Raw genomic sequence first — 27,829 nt, 5'->3', positions numbered from 1 at the left:
AGTCATGAAATAGTCCTTTTATAATAATGTGAGACTGTAGGCTCAAAGAAAGCGTAGGCTTATATCTTACCGTTATATGGCTGTTATGGCCATCAAGAATAAGGAGACGAGCCTCACGGTCGTGGCCCAGTAAGGCGTTGGTTTGTAGAATAAAAATATCGTCGAGCCAACTGATCGCGAGTTGGTTGTCAGTCCAGCCGTTTTCGCTTGTAACGAAGCTCCAATCGGCTATTTTGTTCATTTCTTCCTTGAACCACTGCGTTTGAAGGTCTTTTCCCCTAAAAATGATGCCTGGATCAAGCAATTTGCCGTCTGCACTAATGCATTCGATTATAGTAGACCAGCTATGGCCCTGGTCACTTTTGAGGTATTTTTTCTAAGTCGCTGAGTTCCCCACGACTAAAGAGTCAAGCCCTATATAGAATTAGCTGTAGAAAACAGCATGGAGACTCTTTTCTTACCACAGCCCGCCATAATGCCGACCTTATTGACGTTAAAAGTGAGCTCAGGCCTGACCCAGCCGTATTCTTTCTCCCTAATGTCACTTTCTCCCTAATGTCAAAATACCAGTTGACGGCTTTAAGAGTGAAGCCATTAAATCGAGCGGCTTCCATTCTCTTGCCTATTTTGGCTTTTATCTCGGGATTACGGGTTTTGAAGCCCTCAATCTACTTTTTCCCTAGGACTTCTATATCCCCCTTTTTTACAAGTAGTGTTCTGACAATACTACACACTTGCGAATGGCTAGGGGCATAGCCGAGGCTCTCTTGACGAAGGATCCGTTGAATGAGCCCCTTTTATTCTTCAGCCGTAAGGCGACGATGCGGCTGATCAGTCTTATCTTTAGGGGGTATTCCTTTGGGTCTATCGTTCAATGCTGTGTACGGTATACTGTGTTTTTGAGCAGATTTTCGAATCGAAAGCTTATTATCTATGACATCAAGGTAAGCATTAAACATACTGTCTTCAATATAGGCAGACATAGTGGTGGTACAACATAATACACACTCAGAGGTAGGGAGGAAAGAAGTCAAGGAAGCTACAAGGACGCTAATTGCAATTAATTTGCGACGGTGTAGCGTAAAAATTAAGGCTTTTGGGCTGACAAATCTACACCAAGATTAAAGTACATGTAATTACCTAACCAAATCTACTTTTTCACTTTTGAAGAGCCTCACAATTGACTATTCTACGGTTGTTCAAAGATGTGGTGTTTTGGTGTAAAAAGTGATTGCCAGGCCTGGGTGATCGGGTGGGGTGGGGGGTAAGGTAGTCAAGTAGTTGTGGAATGGAATCTCACTTTGCATTTTCCCTTCGACCCAATCATTCTCATGCGGATTTCGCTTTCAGGGACAAAGGACCGGCCGTCTGCGACATTCGTGCTGTCTGCCCGTGAAGTTCAAAAGAGCTTTTTGGGTGTTGAACTTGGTGTTTTTGAGACACGAGGCCTGGCTTCTTCTCGGATAAGCCAGCTGGGTTGGCAAAAGTATTGATGTGTAGTAGGGAATAAGAGCCCGGCAGCCGTTTGACGTTGCAGAGAGGCAGAGAGTAGACGACGTGACAAGGCCAGTAACCCGCTGTCCCGGTGCTTGGTACTGGCCGGTTCCCCTCCAGAATGGCACAGGGGTACTATCTTCGACCTAGCGTGTTTGCTATTTTGTGTGCCACTGCTCTGAACAACCTTGGGCGTACTTGGTACTTGTGTCCCTCTGTTCAGCGGAAGGGGGCACCGGCAAACCCAGTTTACTGTGGGCAGCACCCCGCAGGAGCAGGGCAGGCAGACAAGAATTCGGGTGAAACAGGGCGCAGTCACGTACCTGACCCTGCACAGAAACCGACTGCCCGGACAGCCCTGCATGCTCGGAAAGGTCTTGCCCACGTGAGCAAGTTTGACCAGAATGGAGTAAAGCCGGGAGCAGGCCATTCGGCTGGTGTCTGCTAGCTATGGGGCGCTAACAGCTAACAAGGCGCTGGACAGGAATCTCCGATACCCGTTCCGCACGAGGTGCTGACTCTCGCCCACAACATCGGGCTTTCCAGCCCCTGATTATAACGATATGAAAGCAGATACAGCCGTCCCCGGAATCCAGTCCCGCCCAAAAGCAAACTCGCCACGCACCGTACCTTACATCAAGCGTCATTGTCAGCCTCAAATCAAACCAGAACATGAGACCTGCCGCCGCGGTGCGTCATCTACGGCTGCACCGGATCGAGCTTCCGGCCCCAACCCGCTACGATCGGATGCGACCAGCTTGTCCGGCGTCCGCTATCGGTGCCCCCTAGAAGTATAGGCTGTCGGTCGTGGCCTCTCCGTGGCTGAGTCACGGCTGCGATGGCACCGCAATCGCAGAGAGTCGGCTCCGCGCAAATAATAGCTGAAACTGAGTGACATGGCCCACAAAACCCCCCCTGGCGCCTGGTATTTTCAAACTACACGACGTTGAGGATCTACCTGGGACAGATACACGGAGGGGATTGTCGGATGTTGCGGCGGGCACCATTACAACCTTGGCTGACGCCGGCGAGCTACACACGGAAAGGAGCAACTGCCACGGGATGCGGTGTTGGTAATCATGAAACAATCGTCATGCGGGCGTCCTAGGGGCCAGGCTTGCGCCAACAACATCAGACCCATGAATGTGGCACAAGCGTGCGTACAGCAGCACCGTCAGGATTGCATGCATATGCCGTACCCACGGCTAGGAGCTCTGGACTGCATAGGCAAACAGCTTGGCAAATTTGGAATCCAAGGGTCCAGGGAATCATTGCTATCATCTAGTTTCCCTACCCACCAGGTAGGCAAGCCCGGGTAACGCCTACTTGCCTCCATTGGACTTTGCTGAGCAGGAATAAGTCTTTACCTCCTCTCAGAACGCATCGGAGAAGATATTGTCTCGAACATCCCGACCAAGAATTAGCTCTTTTTCCCTCGCCGCAACTTCAAGACTGGGAGCCAGTACGGATGCTCGGGACAAAGATAGAACTGCCACTCGCTCCAGTACAAGAGGATAAATGTCTTCGGCGCTATTATAGGGGGTTTAACCAAGCTTGAACTGATCTGTGGATGAGGGACGGTATCTGGCATAAACGAACTGGCACCACATGATTTTGTATCTTGGCCACCCTGAAAGGTGACCCTTCTTGTTGTTCCAGCCTTCGTACACCTGTCATAACCAGGAGAAGCCAAATATTCTCATGACTCAACGGCTCATCCCGGGGCGGTGGACTCATGGTTACCGACTACACCCCCTTCGCGCAGTTCCCCATTACACAACATCAACAACAGCCATAAAAAAAGCAAGGCCGGGGTAAACTGAAGCCGTCCCACAACATTCACCAAAATAGACAGAAACATAGCAATGGCGTGTCTTTCAGCGGCTTTGCCATCAGCTGTGACACCCACTAGCTAGGCTAGGCCTGAAGAGTTTATCACGGCATCGCAAGTGGCGAAGCGCCACCTCCCCACGCTAATGCCGTGCCCAGCTAGACCAGCGAAACAGGCATCCAGCGTCGGGCGACCTTTAGTTCTCCCAGGTGCAAGAACATTTGGCTGCCTCCTCGCCTCGTTCTGCATTTCTCTGGGTGCTCAGCTCACCGAGGCTGCGTTGATCCCGGATCACACCGACCGACCGTTGGAGCCGCCGTCATCAACGAGAACACACCTAGACCATATCTCTACTTCCCCTGGGATTCCTACAGTAGAACACTCACACAAAACACCCGTGTTTCTCAGGTGGGATCGTCATGGTAGCCCGGAAGGGTGTTTTGGGACACAGTGTACACCACGTGCTTCCCTCCCTGCCGTAATATACCTATGCGGCTCTGCTCGCATCCTTCTCGGGAAAGTGCCAGCAGCCGTGTTGGGGAGGTTCCTTGGAACAGACAGGTAAGAACACCAAAGAGGCATTTCCGCCGGTCCAGAGTCGAGGAACGGTAGCTAGAATAACAGCATCGCCCCTTTAAATACCCCATTTCTTATCCCCTTCTCTTCTATCAAACAAGGATACATTTGCTCTGAGAGACAAACAGACTGTCATAACAGGGGCGCGGAACAGCCACCAAGGGCACGAGCACGCAACCCACCAACCTCCCACCATGCCGTGCCGCTCCCGCCCGTCAACCGCTCTCCCCGTCTCCGCCGACCACTCGTCCCCCTTCGCATCCACACCCATTCAATCGGTCCAATACACAACACGCTCACGCCACACCACACCGCTACGACCTCGCGGCAACGGCTCAGACTCACCCTCGCCGCTGTTCGGCATCATCGGCGTCGCCGTCGCCGTCGTAATCATCGCAATATTCTTCTGCTGCTTCAGCGGCCAGCGCTCCAGCCACCGCAGCCGTGGGAGCCGCAGAAGACATCCCCCGCACGTAGATGAGATAGAAATCGTGCGCCCGCCGTCGCCAGGCGTGCCCGTGTTCCCCGGGCCGCGCGGCCCCGAAGGCCCTGCTGGCCCTGCTGGCCCCCCAGGCCCCCCAGGTCCACCGGGGGTGGGCTTGCAAGGGCCCTCTGGCCCCGCCGGCCCCGCAGGCGCGCCCGGTGCCCCTGGCGCGCCTGGGCTCCCAGGGACGGTCGGACCGCAGGGCGAGGCAGGGCCGATGGGGCCTCGTGGGCGGCGCGGACGAGGGGGTCCAGCGGGCGCAGCAGGAGCAGCCGGCGTAGCAGGGCCACAGGGCGAGCGTGGGCCACGGGGTGAGCGCGGCGAGGCGGGCGCTGCCGGCCCGCGCGGTCCTCGAGGCTACGGCGAGCTCGGCCTGGACGACGTAGGCTACGACTACGTTTATCCGCGCCGCCACTACAGACTGGCACCACCGCGCAGCCCGCCGCCAGCGTTCCTCCCGGCCGCCAGGCGGCGCTCGCGGCGGCGATACTTGCGGCGCGAAGGGGGCGAGCTGTTCGCCAACGATGAAGACGACGACGACGATGATGATGATGATGATGATAGCAGCGGCGGCAGCTCCGATTGTTCAGTCTGTGCGCGAGCCGGGCGGCGGCGGCGGCGGCGGGATTGCGGCTGTCGACGGCGGCGTAGGAGAAGACGGAGTAGAAGCAGAAGCAGAAGCAGAAGCAGAAGCAGGCGCCGTCACGGCCTGGCCGGCGGCTACTGCGGCACCACCACCACGACAACGACTATGCCGATAACCCCCCCGTGCTGCGAGCGGTACTACACCATGTTCCTGTGCCCGCAAGCGACAGCCACCGCCCCGGCAGCGTGTCCCTACTACCAGCACCACGGCGTGCAGCAACAGCAACAGCAGCAGCCAGAACGCGAGCGCGAACACACGACGGAAATCAAAACCACCATCGTCCACGGCAGTGGCGGCGGCGGCGGCGTGGAGAACAGGGTGCCGCCCCTTGACTATTGCGATCGGAATGGGGACTGGGACCGTGATGGCGGGGGCGTGGAGGAATGGCATTATAGTGACGACGGCCGTCGCAGGCGGTGGCTCAGGCGGCGGCGGCGATGGCATCACGGTGGGAGCAGTGAAGAGGAGAGGAGTGAACGTCGCAGGCAGTGGCTTAGGTCGCCGCGGCGGCGGCATCGCGATGGCAGTAGTGACGAGGACATCAGCGACCGTCGCAGGCGGTGGCTTAGGCGGCGGCGGTGGAGTGACGGGAACGACCTCCGCGCGGGGCTGGGCCGCGGGTTTGATGATGATGTGGAACTCTCACCGCCGCCGCCGCCGCCGCCGCCACTGCCGTGGAGACCTCGGTTCAGGAGGCCGCAGGACGAGGTCCGCGTCCTTCCCCACCGGCCGAGGAGAAGGGTGCGGTTTGTACTCCCGCCGGCTGCTATAGGGAGGGCCGGAATTGGTATTGTTTGATTTGGGGATTTCTTTTCTAGATAGTTCTAGTTGCGGTTAATTACGCATGTGGACGGAATATAGGGGGGAAGGGGGGGCGGGGGGTGTTTGTGAGGGCTCGAAGATATGCTTTACTCTACTATTCCACCAAGTCAATAATGGAATTCGGCTGATGAGATTGGCATGTGTACCAAGTCTAGTGGTCCAGCGCAAGATCCTAATCAGATAGAAATTTCAGAAATATCAACACCGTATCTCACACCTCCCATGTCAATAAAGAAGTTCGATCGGGCTGTAAATGAACAGAAAACGCAAATCGGCTAATTAGTATACAAAGTAGACATGATATAGGGGTATCCGCAAGTAACGCGCGCTTTTGTTAGTCGGCTCATCAGTCGTCTGCCCGTAAATTGCTCCTCCACCCAATCCATTCCCATTCTCTCCAACGCCATGTTTTCAACTAACATCCCTCCCCATTCCATCTCCAAGACCCCCTAATACAGCTGATAGCCGAGACTACTCTCAAGCTCCAGCCCCGCAACGCTCTGCTCGAGCAGATCGAACCTCTTCAGCCGCTCCGCCAGATTAAGCGCAGCACACTCGTGCGTCTCAAACGCCGTCCCGCCACCAGCCCCATTCCCATTCGCCCTGTCCTCAAGATCCGAGTCCGGCGTCAGCGGCGGCAGTTGGGCAGGGCTCTTGCGCTTGCGGCTCGCCGTGGCGCCGGGCGGCGTGGCGGGCTTGGAAGGGCCCCACGCCTCGGCAGCAGCAGGGGCGTGGCGCTGGGCGGCGTTGACGCCCGCCATCACGGCCTCGACAACGCCCGCGAAGCTGACGCCCGTGAATGGCTTCGCCGGTGGCGGCCACACAAGCCGCGCGGCTTGCAGCGTTTTGACCAGCTCGCCCAGCAGCAGCGCGTCGCAGTGATACGCCGCGCACGCCGCGCTGCCGCCCGTCAGCTCGTGGAGCATGCCGTGGACCGCCGCCACGGCCTGGCCGACGAGATCCTGGCGCTGCGCGTCGAGGTGTTCTGCGACGAGGTTAGAAAACATGACATGCGCCCAGGGGGGGCGGGACGGAGGGGGTCAGGGGGGAGTGCAGGCATAGCATACTGATGAGCTTTTCGCGAAGGGGCAGGCCGAGGTCGCGGATAGGGCCGGTGGCGTGGGCCGCGGCGAGCTTGGTGGCGGTCTTGAAGACGTCGGCGCGGCGCAAGACATGGCTGATGTAGATCCAGAGTGCGAGATCGCGGGGGTAGGCGGCGGGCAGGCTGTCGATCAGGGCGTCGACCCAGCGTTCGGCGTAGACGTCGATGGCGTCGAGGAGTCCAAACTTATCGATGACGAGGGCGATGTTGGCAAGCGTCTCGAGGTCGACGGCGCGCGGCACCTTGCGGCCACGGGCGTGGACGGCGTTGAGCACGGCCGTGACGGCTTTGGGGTCGAACAGGCCGTCGCCGAAGGCCAAGTGCACGCGGCCGTCTGACTGCGTGCCGGGGCTGGCGGCGAGCTTGTTCTTGAAGACCCGCGAGGCGAGGGATAGGTGCTTGGATGACACCTTGATGCGCAGCCCGGGCGAGGGAGGCGGCGAGGCTTTGGATTTCTGGGGCGTGTTGATGCCGAGGCCATTGGCTTGTGGTTTGCTGTCGTCGTCCCACGGCGCAATGGGCCGGCTGTGGGGCGGCACGATAAGCAACACGTCGGCTTCGGGGTCGATCTCGTACAGGGCCGACATGTTGGCAAAGGGCGACGCCACCACCACCACCTTGAGCAGATCCATCTTGTTTGTTGTTTTGGGTTGTGTGCGCTGCTGCAGTACCAGAGGAGATGGCCCCGGCCACGGGAATCTCTTCACTTAGCTTGGGGATAGCACAGCTAAGATAATCCCGCGCATAACAATCAAGCGGCAGGGCATGTCGTGCGGGGCACGGCTGATCACGCAATCCCGGCCCCAAGCCGTGGTTAGAGGCATGTCGCCGCTTCAGGTCAAGCGCGAGACAGGCCGTCGGGACCAATCACTGCGCGCTTGAAGCTTGGCGAGGACCCCTTTGCTGACGTTCACTGTAAACAACGTCTACAGTGTCGCTCACATGCAGCCAAGCAGGGAGCAATTAATCAGGGACAAGTGATCTACAACAAGAAATTGTAGGAAGTTGTCAGGAGCTGGATGACCCCCTGCCACTCATCAAACACCATTACCCTCTACTCATCCCACCGACTCGGTTCTCGTGATGTAGCTGACAGTTGGGTTGAAAGTGAGCCTCAAAGCGATCAGAAGGCCACGCAGGAATGATTGCTCTGGGAGAACAGTCGGGCGGATCTCGAAAAAGTCTTGGTATCGTATAATTCCGGCGTTTAAGTGCTTCCAGTGGCGGAGCGACCGGTGTGTGAAAGATGTTGGTCGGTTGAGCACCGGGGTCCAGGCCAGTGTCTTGGGGTGCCGAGATCACGCAAATCATCCAAAGAAAAAAACCAGCAAAAAAACCCAGCAAAAAACCCAGCAAAAAACCCCCAGTAGTAAATTATAGCTTGCTGGCGGCGCACGATGCCTCTAAACCTTTGAATGGGGGGCATCATCCCCTCCTTCTCCGCCAGACTCGGACGCCCGAGTAGACATCAGAGCCGCTCACTATCGACCCTACAGTAGGCGTCGTCAGTAATAATCTTCTTAATTGATTCGCCAGACCATCACTAGTGACGGAACCCTCGGGATCATAGCCCAAAGGCATGTCCGCCACCACTCTGCATTCTTGACTTCCCTGGAAATATTATCTGTGGAACGGAAAGGCAACGCGAGAGGCATCATTGTGGCGCCCAACAAAGGTGGGGAGGAGACAGGTGTGACTTTGGACTCCGTGGACCGATCTGGGTTTTAGGTCGCCGACAGAAGGAAAGGCCGCTTCATGGTTACTCACCAGGTATTCGCTTTTTCTAACACCATCGTGGTTTTGGCCGATTGGTGTTTTGAACTAGAGTAAGGCCGAGTGGCTCAGATGACATCCGCTGCGGCGAGGGAATGGTGAAAATATTTTCGTTGGTGGGTGGCTCTGACTGTGCGGCGGAAGAGGAAGGAGGGGGGAAGAAACCGCAGAGAAGAAGGAAAGATGGAAACTGCTGCCGGTTACGTAATCTATTGGTAGCAAATAGGTGGCACTCCAGTGCACAAGGTCTAGTGCAAGTGCAGTATGTGAAGACGGCTGGAGGAGAGATGGGCGTGCAGGAGACGCACGAGTGTCTACTGGTGGTGTATCTGAACGCGTCCTTTTAGGTCTCCCCTCCTCGCGGTGTAGGGTGCAGCAAATTCTTGTGCGAGTGCTGGGATCCCCGTGTGAAAAAGCAACTCTCTTTGGAAACCAAAGGACAAGGGTGCCTCCCACCATGACGGGAGCCTTATCTTCTACTCGTGCCTTCCTAGTACCCGCTTCGCTATCTACCGCTTACGGTTAGCTGTGTTCCTGCACCTCTTCGAAGTACTTCTGGCTTCTCGAGCAATGAGGCACCCTACCTTACCTAGGTAGGTACGTACCGTGGCTGGGTCTATCTGCCTCACACCTACAAAGACCTGCTTAAATATCTTTTCCCCATACCATATCTAAAGGACTCTTTCCTCTTTTAACAAATTATCGCCTTCCCCCCTGGGGCTGGTTGCGATATGACATTCCTGATCTCGACTCTCCAGAGGCGACTTTCGGTAAGTGGGCTTGTGCTTTCTCTGCCTTGGCGAATTCCCTTTGTCGTCGATGCAGCAATTCATTCTTGAAATCTGCCTCTCGCCATCATAATTCTCAATAATGAGTGCCCAGGTCACCCACCACCTTTCACCGCCTTGCCCCAGTTCCAGTCTAGAACAAACTTCACTTCTCCGCCCTGGCCACGGCGCCTTCCTCAAGGATTCCAGCGGCCTTGGACCCATTCCTTACAATCCCGAACCCGCCCCCAACCCTCTCCCAAAATGTCAGGAAGCCAATCTGTATGTATCGCGCGCCTTCATGGAGAGAAGCCAATTCACCAGATGGCGTGCTTTGCCTTCGTGCGGGACCTTTGAACCTTGAGGACGAGGCTTAACTCACTCTTGAGCACATCCTCATCTTTCACGGTCAAAATCCAGAAGGCGTTGGCGAGATCGTTGGAACACAATCGTAGGATGTTTGCTCGCGCACGTGCTTGCCGTGTTTACACTTCACAGTTTTCCTTTTTCTTCACCCAAAATGAGAATTTGAAATCCCACATTTACCTGCCCCCAACACCATCGTCCACCGGATATCCGCAATCACCACACCCCATATCGTCGCTCAAGCCAATCCATTTGACTAACCGTATTGCAAACTGAAGCACCGAACCTCTTTCAAGTTCAAGTTCGCACGAGCTAGTGGGGTGATAATCTTCTTCCGACCTCCGTCGGCATTTTGTGGCCTCCGTCGAGCGGGAAGGTCCCACCTACCACCATAGAGGAGGCCATGGGAGCCTCCTAGTGGCATTCGTTGCTCACTTCCGAGCTCGGTCCGCCAACTATTCAACGGCGAGAAAGCTAAAGGGCGGGAGCCAAAATCAGAGTAAGTATCTTGCCACGTCCACACGATGCATTGCTAACGATCTCTGCTTCCAACAACCAGGAGCTTCCCCCAAACGACTTTTCCGATGCCGCTAAAGAGATCTAAGGGCGGTGGGCTCATTTTGGTATGTCGGAGAAGGGGGGGCGGGGGCCAAAAGTGGAATCTCCAACATGGGAGAGCTTGTGGTGAGGGTTGCGACCATATAGCTGCTATTTCCAGAGTGCTAGGCAACAGGTATCTGTTCTGTCTGCTGGCGTAACGACACACCGTTACAGAGCTCCCTCCCTCCGACTTTTCCGATGCCGCCTAAAGAGCTTTAAGGGTGGGGGGCTCACCTTTGGCATTTCGGGGTGGTGGGGGGGGCCGAAAATGGAATCTCTAACATGGGAAGAGTCCAGTAACATTTCTTCATGTCAAGGCAGCGGCGGCAGTCTTCGTAGACCTGCTGATCGCCTTCGTGTCTCACTGTTGCCCACCCAACCGCAAATCACTCTATCATCACGGATAGCCGAGATTTCTTCAAGTTCAAGCTCACGCCAGGCAGAGGGCGACGATTCGTTTCAAGACGTGGTGGGGCGAAATGGTCGAGAATAGCTTTTGCTGCCCTGTGGTGCCCTGGCCTGCTGGTTTCAGTGCTATAACGGACTGTGTGGTCAGCGATGGGAGGGATCTGGGTTCTCAGAGTCGATAGGGCAATATCAACACCTCTCACTTGCGTCAAAAGTGCCATCCCATAATACATACAGCCCGATGCAAGATTCGAATCAGTTGAGCAAGACGTGCATACGTTGGTCACAACTGGAATGCGATGTGACAGGTCTCTTGCTGGGGCTATGAACAGTGGTGTCTAAACCGAGTTATCACGATCTTGGGTTGACGAGAGGATGAGTGCCGACAGACAGGCGCTGGACCAGGCATGAATGTTATCATTTCCGCGAAATTAGCAGGCTGGCCTATTGCCAGGAGTGTTACAGCCAGCACACAGGCCTTTAAGCCCGGTAGAGTGTTTCAAATGGGTTCTTAACTGTGACTCCCCAATACATATGTTTAACTGGGCGTCTTTTCTACGGCGTAGAACTTATTCGTGATTAAGATACATACATTCACCACTCCTGCCGTCTATATATCGGCTAATGAAGATTTCAGTACAAGACAATGTACTTCGAATTTCTCCTTTGCATGCATCGTGCCGAGCACGTCAGCGGGAATGACATAAACAAGAAGGATGTCAGCACTTAGAACACCGAAGAGAAGGAAGTAAACGAGGACCTGAGGACAACATCACTCGTGAGAGCGAACAGAACACCAACGAGCAGAACGTTTACTAGCAAGGACAAACAGGAATGCCGTCCAGCAGCAACTGGAAGGTGTTGTATGTACGGATTTCTCGCCGCTCCAGGAAGGCGGTGATGGTAGCGGTTGCCGCGCCCAGCTCGCCTCAGCCCTCGTCAAACAGGAACGTGTGTACATCGTTCCAGTAAAGGCACCAGCGAGGATGCAAGGGGTGTAGCTTGGCTTGGGCCGTTCTCAGTACGTGGCCATGTCCGTGTTCAGGCGGATCTGACAGGGCTGGGGGCTCGTAGGCCGGCTTTGCTGCTGCTTCGATTTTCCTCAAACGACGCGGGAGCTGAGGCGGACTAAGTGATTGGGCCGACTTTGCGCTACAACTAGTGACTTCTATTTGTCCATGACTTTGTTATGCTCAGCTGGAAATAGATCTCGTTTACATCATGTTTGGCATGGAAACGTCCGAACGCGTCAGTGAAACTCTCGATTTGCTGGTAGGAGACATGCTTTGCCATCGACGCCAGGATGGTTGCATGCCTGTCTAGTTCTGCAAGAAGAAAGAAAGGCTAGGCTATGGTCGTGCGCGGTATGACGTCGTATGACAGATCTAATTACAGGATTCTTGCGGAGCAGGCTAGTTTGATCGGGGAACAAAAAACGCAGAATGCTTCAAATCCGCATAAGTGGTGCAGTGACAGTGCGGGATCACCACTTGTCGGCTTCAGTCTTCTACATGGGCAGTTTTATATAGGCGAGCATTGATGTCAAATCCCTATTGTTCAGGGTGGTTTCGATGCCTAATCCCGCCCAGGGCCGGGTGTTGCGATTTGCCATGTTACCCTTAAGAACAATGAGAACCCAGGGGTCCTTTACAGTAAGAACCTCAGCAGCCAGCAGCCACATTAAGTCCTAGCAGGGCAACTGAGAATGCCCGAAAGAAATGTGGACGAGAGTGGTTGTGATCAAGCGAAACCAGATCAGATGATGACAAATCAATATAGGTACCAATTCCAACTGGTGATGACAACGAAGCTCATACAGCGGGGACCCGCCCGCATGGCTCAGTGGTAGAGCGTATCACTAGTAATGATAAGGTCATCAGTTCGATTCTGATTGTGGGCATAACTATTTCGGCTATTTCTATTTTTGCCCCGCATCTCTTTTTACCTTTTGGCTATAAAAACGTGATTTGTCTTTCCATCTCATTATTTCACCGGCTGATATCTCGGATAGGAATCGCCCGAGCAGGACCGTTTGTGTTGTTGCGGATGCGCCTTTCTTTCGTCCAATTGATCGCTTTCCCCCAATTTTGGTTTGTCGGCTCGAACAATTCCTGTCACTACAGCCGTCGACGCGCAATAGTTTCAGGCAGAGTGTTATTGAACACGACGTATACAGAGCCGTCTAGTAATGTAGACAGCCGGCATATTAATGTAATCTAGGGAAAGGGGCTATCTTCACACCCCATCACCACCTTGAGCGCTGTATCTTTCAGCTTCAGTTGTCGTTGTCTAGAAGCAGCCCCTGGAGACACAAGCAAAGTAACAGCCAACAACAAACACGCCCAGGTTGAGAGATTCAGGAAAATCCTTAGATAGGACGGGGAACCAGCAAGAAACGCAATACCATAACATATCTCCATATGACCAAGCCCAGGCAACCTCCCTCAGAATACTCAACAAGGTCTCTGTGCTGCATCTATCGGGTGGGGGGTATCTAGATCTAGAAATATGCAAAGCAGCCAGCCAGGTAACTCTCAATCTGCACCGGCGGTGGGTTTCTATCCATCCATGCCACGAATCCGTCCTCGGACCAATTCCCATCCTACCAATTCCCATCCTCTGCCCCTGTGGAAGAAAACAAGCCCAACAGATAGATGTACCTAGCGTAGCTTCACTTCAATGCTTTACAAAAAAAGCCAAGAATTAAACGCCCCTGAAGAACCCAAACCCAAGCCCATAGCGAAAACCCTCTGTCAATGCCCGCTGCAGTGAAAAAAAAACTCCGTCATAAACTCATGGCCACCAAACAGAAAGCATCCAGTAATCAGCGCGCGGCATTCTCCCTAAGACCCTTGGTGCGCAGCGTCAGCTTAGTCTCGCTTTCGTGGAAGGGCAGGGACATCAGTGACGGCGGCCGCGGGGTTGCTGCCTTTGCCGGCTGCTTCTGCCCATCGCCGGCGTTGCTGCCCATGGAAATGGCGCGGCGGAGCTCGTCGCGCGTCTTGCCAAAGGCGTCGCTGGCGTCGCTGCCGCGGCGGCTGCCTGCGGGGGTGCTTCCTGCGTCGTCGCCATCGCCGCCTGCCTCTGCAACACTCAAACTGTTCTTCATGCGGCCGGCCCACAGCCCGCGCACGCCGCCGCGCTTGCGCTCAGGCACCTCGTCGCCGCTGCCGGCGCTGCACACGTACAGCAAGTACTTGAGGTTGGGCAGCGTGTGGCGGATGTCGACAACCTTGAGCCCCTGCGATGCGCACAGGGCCTCGATGTCTTTGTTGAGCAGGAACCAGCCGTAGTCGAAGCGGAACTGCGCGCTGGAGCCGCCGCGCGGGACGTGCAGGGGGAACTCGCGCTGCGGGTCGGCCAGCTGGCTGATGTCATCGCGGATGCTGGCGCGCGATCCGAATGGCTGGATCGGGTAGGGAAGCGGCACCGAGAGGTAGTACTGCAGCGCGTCGACCAGGCGGGCGACGTAGCCGAGCGCGGCCGACAGAGCGTCCTCGCCAGCCGATCTGAGCGTCGAGTCGTAGACGGTGTTGGGTAGGGGGATGCTGCAGATCTGGAACGAGAGCGGCGGGCCCATGGGCACGGGGGTGATGTTGTAGATGAGCGACAGGTCCTCGCAGATGCGCCGGCGCTGCCCGTGGATCAGCTCCTTAGTCTCGGCAACCGACTTGCGCGACTCTGTAAGCTTCTCGGCGGCGTTCTCGACGTCTTTTCCGGCCTTCTCCTGCAGAGCCCGGCCCTCGGCAATGGCCGATCTGCGCGCGGCAATGGACGCTTTGAGGTCCTCGTTCCGCTTCTGGGCCGCTGCGACAGCCTTGCGCTGCCGGGCCAGATACCTACTAACGCGCGCCAGTTTGTCCTCGGCCTTGGGCAGCTCGTTCTTGGGCTCCTTCTCCAACAGGTCGTTAATCTGCTGCGAGAGTGCGTCACGGGTTGCGATAGCATCCTGGATCGAGTTGTCGAGCGTGGCCAGGCGCATCAACGCATTGTACGACGACGTAGGGAGCGAAGCCGTCCTCTTAGGGGGCGGGTAGCTGTTGGAGAGCTCGATCGAGTATATTCCATCCATCATATGGAATACGAGGCTGTTGGGGGGGAAATGGACGTTTTGCAGAGTGCCCAGCCAGTTCAGGGCCCGTAGATCGACTTCATCTTCGAGCAACAGGCTCCAGTCGCCCTTCCGCTTTGTCCAGACCTTGACGGTGACCTGGGGCGATCGCGTGACTGAGGGAGCGAGTTCGGTGAGCTCGAAGAATTGGAAATTGAAGTTCTGGCAGCAGGAGAGTTAGCTCGCGTGCCACGCGCCGGCGGCAGGTTCCTTCGGGGCGGCTAGAAGCATACCGCTGACCGTTCGGCGACCTCGCTGATGTAGACGGGATCCTCCTCGCCCTCGACATGGAGTGAGAAGAAGGCGTCGGCCAGTCTGTTGTTGAAGATCTCCTCCATGTTCTTCTGCCGCGTCAGCGGGCTCGCGTTGCCGAGGTTAGTGCTGCGGCGCCGGCCGGCGGGGGGGCGAAGGTCATCTGAGGAGAGGGCATGCTGGAGCTGGGGCGCGTTGCGGAGGGCCTCAATCTTAGCGGGACTCTTGTTAAGAGCAGCGTCGTCAATGGTGCGTCCGCGGGGGCGGGCGAAGGTGAGGTTTCGGAGGTAGATGCCGCGGAGATGGCGCAGCTTGCGGTTCTGCGGCAGCAGGAGCGGGCGAGTTGACTCGGACGACATTGTGACATGTCGATGCGGCTGCTGCGCGACGGAGCAATGAGGGAGGCCAAACGATGCAAGCAAGTGATGCAGCAAATTAGCATTGGCTGCCCTCGGGACGCGCGCTTCGTGGAGCGGATGTGGGTGTCGTCTGTCTCGAACTCGAAGCCAGTACAAAGCGACGCACTGCGGCCCGACCGAGCTCACCAGAGCTGATGCTTTTCGGAGCTTCGGGAAGCTCTGGCAGGGGGCTAGCTGCAGTGAGCACCTGGCCTAGCACACGTGCATGGTCCGTGCCTTCCCCCAACGCCAAAGAAGAACGGGTCCCCCACCCGCTGGAAACCCTTCTGGATTTTGGAGTCCACAGTATGCGGATTTTGGAGTCCACCAGTATGCGGGTAGTGGAGGTCATCAGGTAAACAAAACTTCTGGTTCATTTCCGGGCTGCGAGAAACTGACTAGGTAATTAGATGACTATAGCTGACTTCGTTTTCGTTTTCCTAGCTTTCTCGTCCGCGAATTGCTATAATACCGGGCCGGGCACGATGCCTCTCCGCATCGCCATGTGTTGAGAGAGCAAGAACAGAGCAAGAACAGGGACGTCAGTAATGGTCAATATATACCCGACTTAGGTACCTAGGTAGTTACTCATTTTACATGTATTTGCGCCTTTCCATGCTAACTAGTTGTTTTGCTTGTTAATTAATATACTATGTAGGCAATCGCCCACCAAGTTAGCTGCTCTCGCGTGTTATGAGCCCGTTTTCTGTCCTCTGTTTGCCAGATCTTGTCTAACAACTCCACGCCTCCCATGCCGATTTACCGCAGCAGCTTTCTCATACCAGTTCCCACGCCCAATTCTCCTGGCCCCATAAAGCACGGCCGCAGGATGCAATACAATAAAATGCTCAAACCGCTACAAAATATCTTACAACGTAATAAACGGACACGCGTTGCCGACTCCGCTACTCATGGACGGTACGGCCGGTAGTACGGCGAGGGCGGCGTCTCCAGCTGCGTGCCCGGACCGCGGAACGGATCTGCCGTTGGCGTGAGCAGTCTCTGCCCGCGGTACCAGCCGGGGATCTCGTTGGCGCCCGTGAGGTCGGAGCTGGAGCCATGCTTCAAGCCATACAGGCGATCCAGCTCCTGGTCTTCGCGCCGGCTGTTTCGCCGTCGCCAGGCGTATATCAGCACCGACACGACGAGCACCACGGCTGCGATCCCGCCCCCGATCCCGAGCCCGACTTTGGTGCCCGTCGCCAAGCCGCCGCTACCTGACGACGAGTCTGGTGTCTGCTCCGCATCGCTGGGAGGCCGTGCCGCTCCAGTGCCGCTGTTGCTGGCGGTGCTGCTCCCAGTTCCCGTGGCCGGCGGCAGCGGTCCGTCTGTTTCGAGCGTCGACACGCCAGACGCCACGCCTGTGTTGACCGTCTTGGTTCCCGAGGCTGTTGGTGGCTGGCCGGTCGCCGTCCCGTTTGAGGCTGCCCCCGTGGCTGCTGCTCCCGGCTCTGGTGTCGTCGTCGGGCCGGCCGTCGCTGACGTCGTCGGGCCAGCCGTCGCTGACGTCTCCGTGGTGGTGTCGCTGCTTTGCCAGTTGATCTGGATCATGGGCGCGAACAGGCTGAAGGCGGTGATGGAGGCTGCGGGATCAGGCACTGTCTGAACCGCAAAGTCACCCATCTTGGTGCCCTCACACGTTACCGTCTGCACCGTAGTCGACGTGGCGACCACAGTGCATGTTTGGCCGTTGATGTTCGCACAGCCGTAACCGCTGCGTGTGTCAGCAAGAACGAAGCCTAGACAGCCCAAAGCCGACTGGCGTACCTCGGACAGCAGCCCACGGCTGTCTCGCCGTCCAGCAGCTTGAACTGCACTGGCCATCCCGACGCTCCGCCACTGCCCCCCGTCGCTGAGCACGCCGTGGCATACCCGATCGGGCAGTGCAGACCCGGCGAGTAATACCCCCAGCCGCCAAGTGGCGCCGACTTAGCCTCGGTGCCGCTAGACGTCGGCGGCCAGCAGGATGTGGCGTCAACGGCCTTGCCCCGCACGCATGTCTGCCCGAGATATGCGATGTTGGCTACCGACCCTCCCAGCAGCCCGAGACCGAGCAAGCCGGCGTCGACTGACCCTACCCCTACCGTGCACGCCGCCGGCGGTGTAAAGGTGGTGGTCAACGGCCCGAGAACGGTAGGCGCTTGCCCTACGAGAATTGTTGCCGACATTGCTGCTGCTGCTTGTTGTTTGCTGTATTGAAGACCCACGGGTTTTCCTCACTCATGCTGCCCGGGGATAGCTGGGCAAGCCACCGTCAGAGGGACGAGAGGGGGTTTTAGACGTGCCAGCAGCCCAGCCCCCGTGCGTGTTTCTCGCCCGAGACCTCGCCCAAAATCGTGTGCGATCTGCCATGCTGATAATGCGCTTCCCGCCCTCTCAAAAATCGCCCTGGCTCGCAGCCGATGTGTAACTAGCGCACACACGCACACACGCACACCGGATAACGCGCAAACGGCCAGTGCCATGTCAAGGCGAATGACATGGTGCGTGGTGGAAGACAGACGGAAACGCACGGCGTTTCAGATTAGCCTGCCGCCCCCAGGACGGGCCAGGAGTAACCGACCGAGCGGATCGCCACAGCAGCGATCTCTAAAAAGGGAGCCGCCCTTCTGCCGATCACTTCCCAAAGTCGCCGCCGGCTCCCCCGCATTGCCTTGCGCCCCTGGCGATCGCTCTCGCCGATTGCGAGCGCAGCCCGTTTTCTTTTCCACCAGTGTGGGGAAACCCTCTTTTCTTTGGCAGATTGTCGAGTTTGGTGGCGCGTGGGTGGGCTCGTTCAGGTAGGACGGGGTCGTCCAGCCTGGATAATGAAACAAGTTTTCCTTTTCCCGCTGTCGTGGTGTGGTTGCGCAGAGCTGGCATGCAAGAGGTTTCAAGTCGACGGGAAGTGGGAAAAAAGGGGCTGCTGGCTGTGCTGCACGCGTTGCCTGTGCTGCACACGCTGCCTGTGCTGCACACACTGCCTGTGCTGCAACACGCTGCCTGTGCTGTAACACGCTGCCTGTGCGTCATTTACCCAGTGGCCCAGTTGCCCACAAAGCCAAGCCGGTGCCATCTTGCTTGCCTCGGTACTTCGCTGCGCTATGCGTTCCCCGCGATCGCTCCCTTTCTTCTTTCTAGGGACCCTTCCTTAGCGTTAAAATCTAATGAGCACGGCCCATTGTCATCGTCGCTGCGATAGTTGAATCATTTTCCCTCATATATCTTTACGAATGCGAACGGCATTATTTCATCTTTCGCAAGCATGATAAAGAGCACCTTCGGGGGTTGGCTCAGATACAGAAGTGGCTGAAGCTGCCAAATAAGGCAACGATGAGCTCCGAGACAAGCATACAACATCTTTGCAGGGGCTTTTGCGCAGCCACCTTCGCACCACCTTGTCTGCTCGGTCACCGCCTTATGTCGAATCGAGTCTTCATCGCTCAGAGCCTGACGGCGATGACGAACTCCCCACCTCTCTTCCGGTTTTCATCCTCCACTTCTCTTTCTGGTTTTCATCCTCCACTCTCTTCATCGCTGGCTTTTCGTACCATGATCCCAGCATGTAGGTTCGTTTCATCGACACAAGAAGCTTGTTTGCGCTCTTTCTGCCCTGTGAGGCGTAGCGGGCTTAAACCACCTGAGACTACTTTTAGACAGGACAGATCTCGTTGTCAGAAGATATGAGTCCCGAGGGTTGGGCGGACTGCAGATGCTCGAAATCCCGAATGTCCAATCAACCTCCTCGGTTGGGCTCACCAAATTATCACCAACATCAAAGACTTGTGTCGCCTGGAATTGGCCCACTTTTCAAGGAATTAAACCACATCTTCAGGCTCTGGTTCAGGCCCTGGTTCAGGCCCTGGTTAGCATGTCACGCCAACTCCCTTCATTCTTCATTTTCCTTCATTCTTCATTTTCCTTCATTCTTGGCCCTCGGAATGCCCTCATTTCATTCCGAACGGCTGACTACAGTGCCTCTTTTACCCTCATCTTGAGAATAAGAAAGCGCTCTTTTCCTGTACCACTAGACCTGATTTTAGCACACAGTTCAATGCGCTGTCAACTTCGATCACGTGCAACAGCTTGGTTGACGAGCTCGAGCTCGATGGACTTTCGCGCGCGCTCGATGTTCTGGAACGGCAACGGGCACTTTTGGTGAGATGTCGAATCGATTCCCGGCCGCCAAAGCCTGAAGCTTTTCCAGGATCTTGTTAACATGTCATTACATGTCGCCAGCACCTCATCTTCACCAAGAATCGCGTCAGAAACTGCCAGCATCCACATCAGCCCCTGCCCAACTTCATCGGGAGGCTATGTTGACTCGGTCACGACTGAAAACAGCATTATTACTACACTGCCACTTCGTGTCGGTCGGCGGTACATAACGACACGGTTGACAACACGCCCAGACTCCCGACACGAGATCTACTACATAATAAACGGCTCATGTCCGAGAGACTGGCCAAATCCGAAGCGTCCCTTCCCTTATTGCGATTCGACTCCGGGTCGGCCAACTACGGGAGCGCCATGTCAAGGTTGAGAGCCGAAGACGAAGATAACTCGGCCCGTCAGTCAACGTAGCTTCTCTCCCACTCCCACAACGGAATTCCGGTGGTATAGAGAGTGCTCATGAGGTTGAGCATAGTAAAAAGAAACGCCGTTTCATCAGAAATTTGAATGAATTCACCCAGGGCTCCGTGATGGGTCGGGTTTATACGCCTGTTCCTAGCGATGATTACCAGTCCCTCAATCAATTCCGGTAGGGCCAGACTAATATAAACGGCTTCTAGAAGTAACGGAATGTTAATGACTGAACTATATCGTTGTGTTTATTTTGATGCGTGTTTTCTCAGTCGCATGTTACGTACGAGCTTCTATGAGTTAGAAAGATAGTCAGGGATCCGGCTGTTTCTGATCTGTTTGCCGAAAGAAAAATTGCCAGACCTTGATTTGGAACAATCGGGGCGTTTGCCCTGGCATGACGTCGCTTCGACTCAATGGCGAACTCGAAAGAATCTCCCACCCAACCCTACCCGCACGCTTTTGGCAACCTGCGGTCATCATGATGCTGCGGTGGAGACCAGTGCTGCTAGCAACCCTTGGGAGCAAGTCGCCTGCTATAATACCAACGTACGGCACCGAACCATTTCTACCTTCAAGAGTCTGCAACATACGCTCAAAACTTCTTTGACCCATCTCACTGCACGTCAAGAAAATTACTCCCAAACACATACGCACCAGGTACCAACATGCGCGTCCTCGTGAACGCGTCCTCGTCACTCTCGCGAGCGGCAGCCTCTCGGGCATTCGTCTCGCACAGTGCGCCCCTCCCATCATACCTAGGTCCCAGCCACGTCGACAGCATGCACGTGTGGCGGCACATCTACGATCAAGACGCGCCCGACCCGAACGAACTGCCGCTGGGCCTCGTCGCGCGGCGCCGGTCCGACTGGCGGCACTGGGACGCGCCCGACACGGGCATCGACGAGCGGACGGCCCGCCTGTGCCACACCCTCGCGGCTGCGGCGGGCCCACCGTCGCCGCCCATGGCGGCCGTGTCAGGCGAGGTCAAGGGCAACCCCACCGAGAGCGAGGAGGACGTGGCGGCCGACCGCTCCGACGACGACCCGCTCCCGCCCGAGAAACACAACATCATCCAGATGCCCGCGGGCGAGGCGGCGCCCAAGCTCACCGACGCCGAGGAGAGCGTTGCTGCTGACAGGCCCGAGGAGAATCCGCTGTCGAGATAGGGGGTTGGTGCGCCCAGACTGCAAAAAAAGATTGTTGGGGTTAGGGTTTTATTTGAAACAAAATCGGAATAAGAGCCGGACTGAGACTGATGGTTGTCCGCTCTGGGTGTTACGGCTTCACAAAAGTCCCGCCACCGAGGTTTAAAGTTTCTTCATGTCAAATCCGTGTATCTAAGATAGGTACTCTGAACAGTCTCTAGACTCAATGAGGCTTGAAACAACCCCTGTTCGAGATGGCCACGGACCCCGAGAACTTCCTCTACCTACAGCATCTGACGCTATTCCAACACGCTTACCACGACCATGGTCTTTTGGTTGGCGCTCGTCAACGTGCGAGGACAAGAAGATGCAGCAGCTGTTTGACGGCTTCGCCGAGTTTGCCGAGATCAACCAGACGGGCACGGCCGGGCTCGTCGACTTCTTCCCTATCCTCCGCCGGCTGCCCGACTTCCTGGTCCACCTGCGCAAGAAGGCCAAGGAGACGCACCGGCACGAGAAGGAGCTGTATCTGGGACACTGGCCTAAGACAAAGGAGCAGGCGGCCGCAGGCACCATCCCGCGCTGCCTCGGCGAGGACCTGTGCCGGGTGCAGAAGGCCGAGGGCTTCGACGACGATATGAGTGTTAGGTAAGATTTAGCTTTGCGGTTGTTTGTCGAATTTAGCGTTGGCCAGTGTTGAGATAAAGTGCAAGCTTGTGTGTGCGTTGGTGCTCGTTCTCCTGGGTTGGTGATAGGGATCGGCCGGTGTTATTGCTTCTGGTAGGCTGCTGTCTCAGATCTGGCCATGTTCCGGGCTTCTTGTTGCCTCTGCATCATGTATCAGCCAAAGAACTGCGCCGGTTCGCAATGGGTTTTCAATGGCGTGGTACGTCCAACGAGTAGAGTCGGCGTAGCAAGAACCCTGTTCAATGCCTCAATACGGGTTTGGGCAGCTCACTCACGGCCGGCTTGGGGTCACGGGGATATTTCGAGTATCATTATTTGCCGACTTTCTCATTTGTCCCTCCCAGCCGCACGACGAAACAACAGCCGCAGCATGGCCATGTTTCGGCCGTCTGATTGGGACCGGGTTCATCAGCATACCACCAAGCCAACGAACCAACAAAGCGGTCGGGCTTACGCAAAAGTCGAAGTTTTGTCGGTCATACAGAAAATCTGGTGATTACCTATAGTCAAGTAATCCTCAGAGCTAAAGAATCCCACCTCACTCTCTACATCGAGAGAAGGCTGGAGGGGTCTTTGAAGAGGGCCAAATCTTGTTGCTTGAGCTTATGATCGGGCCAATTCGTAATAGTGGGAGCGGGAGGACCCTAATACCCGAGCCTGTGATCTTACTTGAGACTCTGTCCGATCTACTTTGAAAGGCAAATCGCTTTCGCTGCTCGCATAAATCAAGGCGTCTAGGCATGGAAAACACTTACCACGGTGGATGCGGCTAGGTTAAGGTCTCGCAGGGCCTCGGTAGGCTGTTCGCCGAGCTTGCCGATGTTCAACTCTTCTAGCTCAAGTTTGGAAGGTAGGCCCACGTGTACAGCTGGGAGCTTCCACTTCATATCATCCGGCGTGTCTTGTATGGGAACAACGTAGCTTTCGTTGAATATATCGGTTGCGATAGTATGCCCACAAAGCTCACCAGTCGAAGTGTCAACAACCCAGCTTCCTAAGTCACCAGGCGCCAGTACTGTCAAACTGAGAGGTTAGCAATAGATGCCAGAACCGGAGTGTTGGATGGGTGTGGGGATATCATCTTTCTGTCAGGAAATTAGGTCAAACTCACCGGCCCCGGGGCTTAACACTATGTCATACACGACGGTGAAGGCTTCGCCGCCTACTTGTAGAAACGAAGTCTCTTGTCTTCTGATGGTACCTTCGAGACTGCCACGTCGAGATATCACCAGGACGCTTCGGCGCGATGATTGTGGCGTCTCTAGGCTGGCGATAGATCGCTTCAAGTTGTGTGGTGACACGCGGTGGAAGAGGTTCGGAAGGTATCTGATCTCTTGGAGTTCGATTATTGCCCAGGCGAGGTTTGCGGGATGGTCCGCTGTGTCTTCTGGAACTCCGATCACTTCCCCGAGATAGTTCCGCTATTCCAACTACGACTTTGGTGCCTCCTCATTGACTTCTTTCTCGAAGGGTGGTAAACTAAGGAAGGCCGAGCTCAATCTCTCCGTTCTCATCACAGACAAGGAGATTGTCGTTGAGCGAATCATTTCCGCCACTAAGTAGACATATTGCCCGCCATACCATAACCTGCAGAGCAGAAAAGCCGCTTCACAGCGTGTCCCGCTGTCATGCAGCAGAGGAAGCAGCGAGACCCGGATGTCACAACAAGTGTCCCGCCAATGATCGCTCTCGGGGGTCCGTCCTTGTTGAGGATTGCTACGGGGGTCCCGCAAGGGGTCCCCCTAGACTAAGGATCTTGATCCTAGGAGTCACATGAATCGGCTCGCTCTCATCTGCCAGCCGCTTGGGCTGCCTCGCGACGATGAGATACTCGAACTGTGACTGAAATTGGTCCGTCAGATGCTTCTGGGCGAGGAATTTCCGCAAGGCCTTGGCGACCATGGTCTTTACCGTGAATGGACGAAGTCCTGGAAATAATGTTCCATAAGACGAATCAATGGGTATAAGCTATTTCCACTTTTCTGATAAATCTAACTGTAGAAGTCCCTCCTTAGCAGACGAAATAATACGTAGTTGGTTAGTTGAGTTGACGCGGTAGAACCGGCACTAATTAGCGCCCACAGAACTACACATTGCTTATTGCTGCCGAGTGCAGTATGTTTTCCAACACTTGACTTTCCGAAGACATCTCACAATAGACTCGGCCGCCGTCTCGACGGGTGGCTTTGATGTAACTCTAGCTTTCCTAGTAATAGCATAGTGTCTCCAGGTCTAGAGTTAATATTATAATATCCGACAGTTTAGAAAGGATGGCGAGACAATACGAGGCGAACGGTACACACAGGGTAATCACAAGCTAGACTCTGAAAGGTGCAGTGCAGAAATAATTAACGAGAAATTCCACGGCCAGGTATGGATACCTGGCCGGGATTTCTTCTTTCAATTCCTGATTTGTAATCCGAATGGCCCAACCGTGCCGATGACTGTCGATGAGATGTAATAGTCTGGTATATCCCTAGCGCCATAATGCTGTAATAACGCCATCCGAAACGCCCGACCGATCCCAAAAACAAACCCTGCACAGACCCGAAAGACGACCCAGGCCGCCGTACTACACCCATCTGGCATGCCAGCCAGCCGCGTAACAACGCAATTGTGACCCGCGGCCAAAACTCAAAAAACCCAGGCCCGAGACAATAGACCATGCTGATGCTAGAGAAGAGACCAAGAAACATGCCAGCCCAAGCGCAACAAGAATGCTGTGCGCGTCATGTGTGTCTCGCGCCAACCAATGCCCGTCGAAAATGCTCAGGAAAAGACGTGCCCCAAACGCGGCAACTCAACTCGGCGACTCAACAGCCAAGTTTCCCCCCACAAGCCGTGCCCTACAGTTCCTCGTCTATCATATCATCATCATCGTCCTCGTCCTCGTACCAGCGGCACACCTGCTCGACAGCCACGTGGCCAGGCCCATACCCAGAGCCAGTGCGCATGAACGAAGTCTCTTAGTTGAACGGGGCAGGAACCGACGGCCCAGCAACGCCAAACCCAGCCACGCTGCTGCCGGCTGCGCTGTGCCAGGGGGGATCTGCAAGGCCTGCGTGGTCTGCGTGGTCTGCGTGGCCTGCGTGGTCTGCGTGGCCTGCGTGGTCTGCGTGGTGCACGCCAGGTCGAATTCGGCGACGGGGTCCTGGCCAGCGACGGCGAGATCCTCGCGATGGCGGCGGGAGAGGGGGCTGCCGCGGGAGCGCTCCGATGCGCAGTGTTGACAGCGGCGCTTGATGCTCAGCTAGCGCCGCAAGCCTGGTTTTGTCAAGGGAGACGGTTAGTTTAGTTAACCATCAGGATTCGAGGGAGGGAGGTTCCGTCTGTACAGGGTTAAAGAGTAACTAGTGGAAAGTGGCTGGGAACTGTACTCACGCTCGGCTTGCCACGCAGCCCGAGATCTCGTGATGTCCCGCGGGTGGCGGGCATGTCTGCGCCCGCGGACCGGGACTCTGCGGCCGATGGGTGAGGGCAGGCGAAAAGAGGGGATGGCGTCGTCGTCAGCGGCGGCGGGGGCTGCGCTCCCCCTGCGAAGAGGGGCGGCCAGAAGAAGAGGCGTCCTCCATTGCGGAAGCTGGAAGGCGGTGTGCTGGTATCTAGCCCGGGCAGTTTCAGTTAGCAGAGTAGGCCGATAATTGGCAAACATGAATGCTAAATTAAACGGTGATAGAATATAAAGCTAAGGTCTTGAAATGCGACTCGGGCGGCTGAGTTATCAGGGAATGTGAATTGATTTCTGGCCGGGCAGCCTCCTGGGCAACTGGCGAATGGACGATTTATAATGTCTAGTCTCGCGGCTTTCGGGCAAGCGAAGAAGGGGATAGCACCGAGATCAAGGTAAGGGCTAGACAGTTCATGGTTGTAAAGTGCCGTGCTGGGCAGATAGATGTGACGGGGAAACCGGTGTGTGCGGGCGGGAAGGTGAAGAAAACGTGCCGCACTCCTCCGACCGCGCTGCAAGCACAGGAGAAGATGCGATTCCGATATAATAACTCGGCCTCGCTACCTATGTAGGTAGGCGGCTAGGCATAGAAGTAGGAGGTGTAAACTTACATAAATGTGTGAATGCTCGAGAGTCGTGTCAGATCTAGGCCGGCGTGAGGAAGGAATTTGCTCGAGATGTGCAAGATTTGGGGTTTGGGGTTTGTACTGCGGCCAGGAAACAGGGTGCTAGAATTTAAACCAGAAATGGGTCCAGGGCAGCCAGCAGCCAGCAGCCAGCAGCCAACAGCCAGCTCCTATTTCCTTGGACGGTGTTACGGAGGTACCAGGTAGCGACCTAGATGAACCTAGGCTCGCTGGGGCTCACTTTGCCTTCAAACCTATCTTACACCTCTTTAAGTTTTCCTTACCCCTACTCATGAGTCAGATCTATTTGGCCCAATGCTTTCCCCAGCCGATAGAATGAAACAAGCTGGCTGTCTTGTTCTGTCTCACTGCATATGCTGCATGGCCAGGGCAGTCCCCGTCTATTCCCCCGCTGGACAGAAGTGAGACTGTCGTCAGATGTTCACAATCATACAAAGACGGCTTTTGCTTTTGGGCGTGTATCTTGCATTCTAAGATCTGGCCTTCGACGTCACAGCAAAGATAAAGGAACCGCAATGGTACTATATAGTATATACTAAATCGGGAAAAGAAGGGGGCCGAATCGTCCGTGGCATCTGCCACGTAGTCTGAGCAGCTAAGCGTCTCTTTCAAGTCAAACTCGAAGAATGGCTAGCGTACAGTCATCTCTACGAATCTTTTCACCAAATTCCCAGTATCCCGCGATACATTCACCCTGCCAGATAACTACCAGTAAATTTGTTCTCGACCATGCTGAGCCTCTGCGTCCTGAGCTAATTAGTCCGTCTCTAGGAAGAGGGCGTTGCTGTTACCGAGTCCGATATCCGCATTCCACCCCCGTTCTCCACTGCCGTCTTCCAAAGCTCCGACCATCAATGGCGTAATGCTCTGCCGAGTCTCGCTTGTCCTTTCATAGAATGTCAACGACATCTTTGGCAGCAAGCCAGGATCTCCTCGACGGCCAGGTCACAGGCATCATAGCTAGAGAGCTCTAATAGCTCGTCATGCCCGGCGGCCTCACTGACGAGGTCCAATGTTCATGGCAGACGAGATCAAGGTTGAAAGGGTAAATGGATACAGGACATAGGATAGAGGACATTGGATACAGGACATTGGATACAGGACATAGGATGATTTAATGGAGCGAGCCGGCAGCACCATCCAACGGCTCCCCAGAAGATCCCACGGATGGCAAGACGCACGGATTAGACTGCACAGGTATCCAATTAGCAGCGGATGAGCTCACCAAGCAATCTTAATACATCGATAGGTAGGCAAATAAAATAGCTAACGCAATCGTGGCCAGTCCGGCAAAAGCACTTTCCAGCTGCAGCAACCATGACAAAACATGACCCTTGGTGACCTCGTATAATTTGCTCAACAGCTACACCGTATCAGCGGTAAAGCGGATAGATTCAAGAATGGCGAAATGCAAAAGCGCATCATCGTCACGACTACGGATTCCAGGGCAGTCTTGGTTCCTATCCGGGTTTCGGCGTTTCCAGTACAGCACACCTCTCCCGCGGTAAGGGTTTCAAATTTTTACATACGAGAACAACTCATTATGATGACCTAAAGACATGACCTAGGCCAAGGCAGGCACCAAAGTTGGTGCAAGACGTGGCGAAGGACGAATGGCAGGCGCGGGCGGAGCAGGCTGCTCCTTGACTCGTAACCAAGACGTGCCCTCCAAACCAGGCTGGGTCATCCGCCAGCGGCATTGGCTA

General features: G+C 55.5%; 6 protein-coding genes and 1 non-coding gene across 7 annotated transcripts; 4 read left to right on the top strand and 3 right to left on the bottom strand.

Moving 5' to 3' along the window:
* Positions 1-4,095: 4,095 nt before the first annotated feature.
* Positions 4,096-5,829, top strand: B0T26DRAFT_747010 (uncharacterized protein; the record flags this gene model as incomplete). The annotated part of the gene is made up of 1 exon (XM_060444780.1): positions 4,096-5,829. One exon carries the CDS (start codon positions 4,096-4,098, stop codon positions 5,827-5,829), a length of 1,734 nt encoding a protein of 577 aa, XP_060304075.1.
* A 159-nt stretch (positions 5,830-5,988) lies between these two features.
* Positions 5,989-7,726, bottom strand: B0T26DRAFT_691126 (uncharacterized protein). Its single transcript, XM_060441110.1, has 2 exons — positions 6,921-7,726; positions 5,989-6,838 (listed from the first exon to the last, which is right to left on the bottom strand). The coding sequence occupies exons 1-2, from the start codon at positions 7,585-7,587 to the stop codon at positions 6,303-6,305; spliced, it is 1,203 nt and encodes a 400-aa protein (XP_060304074.1). The 5' UTR covers positions 7,588-7,726; the 3' UTR covers positions 5,989-6,302.
* Positions 7,727-12,697: 4,971 nt separating this feature from the next.
* On the top strand, positions 12,698-12,769 carry B0T26DRAFT_t20. Its single transcript has one exon. It is a non-coding gene; the product is annotated as a tRNA-Thr (tRNA).
* A 924-nt stretch (positions 12,770-13,693) lies between these two features.
* Positions 13,694-15,591, bottom strand: B0T26DRAFT_671369 (putative UV radiation resistance protein; the record flags this gene model as incomplete). Its single annotated transcript, XM_060439312.1, has 2 exons — positions 13,694-15,142; positions 15,214-15,591. The coding sequence occupies 2 exons, from the start codon at positions 15,589-15,591 to the stop codon at positions 13,694-13,696; spliced, it is 1,827 nt and encodes a 608-aa protein (XP_060304073.1).
* A 948-nt stretch (positions 15,592-16,539) lies between these two features.
* Positions 16,540-17,798, bottom strand: B0T26DRAFT_635418 (uncharacterized protein; the record flags this gene model as incomplete). The annotated part of the gene is made up of 2 exons (XM_060436720.1): positions 16,540-17,344; positions 17,398-17,798. 2 exons carry the CDS (start codon positions 17,796-17,798, stop codon positions 16,540-16,542), a joined length of 1,206 nt encoding a protein of 401 aa, XP_060304072.1.
* Positions 17,799-20,861: 3,063 nt separating this feature from the next.
* Positions 20,862-21,362, top strand: B0T26DRAFT_671367 (uncharacterized protein; the record flags this gene model as incomplete). The annotated part of the gene is made up of 1 exon (XM_060439311.1): positions 20,862-21,362. The coding sequence occupies one exon, from the start codon at positions 20,862-20,864 to the stop codon at positions 21,360-21,362; it is 501 nt and encodes a 166-aa protein (XP_060304071.1).
* Positions 21,363-24,437: 3,075 nt separating this feature from the next.
* B0T26DRAFT_691108 (uncharacterized protein) lies at positions 24,438-25,696 on the top strand. Its single transcript, XM_060441109.1, is given in 2 exon segments — positions 24,438-25,118; positions 25,137-25,696. 2 exon segments carry the CDS (start codon positions 24,746-24,748, stop codon positions 25,256-25,258), a joined length of 495 nt encoding a protein of 164 aa, XP_060304070.1. The 5' UTR covers positions 24,438-24,745; the 3' UTR covers positions 25,259-25,696.
* The last annotated feature ends 2,133 nt before the right edge of the window (positions 25,697-27,829 follow it).

This window comes from Lasiosphaeria miniovina (assembly GCF_030549165.1).
Source record: "Lasiosphaeria miniovina strain SMH2392-1A chromosome Unknown B0T26scaffold_1, whole genome shotgun sequence".
Taxonomy (NCBI): Eukaryota; Fungi; Ascomycota; class Sordariomycetes; order Sordariales; family Lasiosphaeriaceae; genus Lasiosphaeria; species Lasiosphaeria miniovina.
Note: the sequence above shows the minus strand (reverse complement) of the source record. Positions and strands in the feature narration are given on the sequence as shown.

Coding starts and splice junctions, on each gene's coding strand:
- B0T26DRAFT_691126 (XM_060441110.1), bottom strand. CDS start 7,587: ATGGATCTGCTCAAGGTGGTGGTGGTGGCGTCGCCCTTTGCCAACATG. Junction 6,839..6,920: donor CCTTCGCGAAAAGCTCATCA/GTATGCTATGCC, acceptor ACCTCGTCGCAG/AACACCTCGACGCGCAGCGC.
- B0T26DRAFT_691108 (XM_060441109.1), top strand. CDS start 24,746: ATGCTGTGCGCGTCATGTGTGTCTCGCGCCAACCAATGCCCGTCGAAA.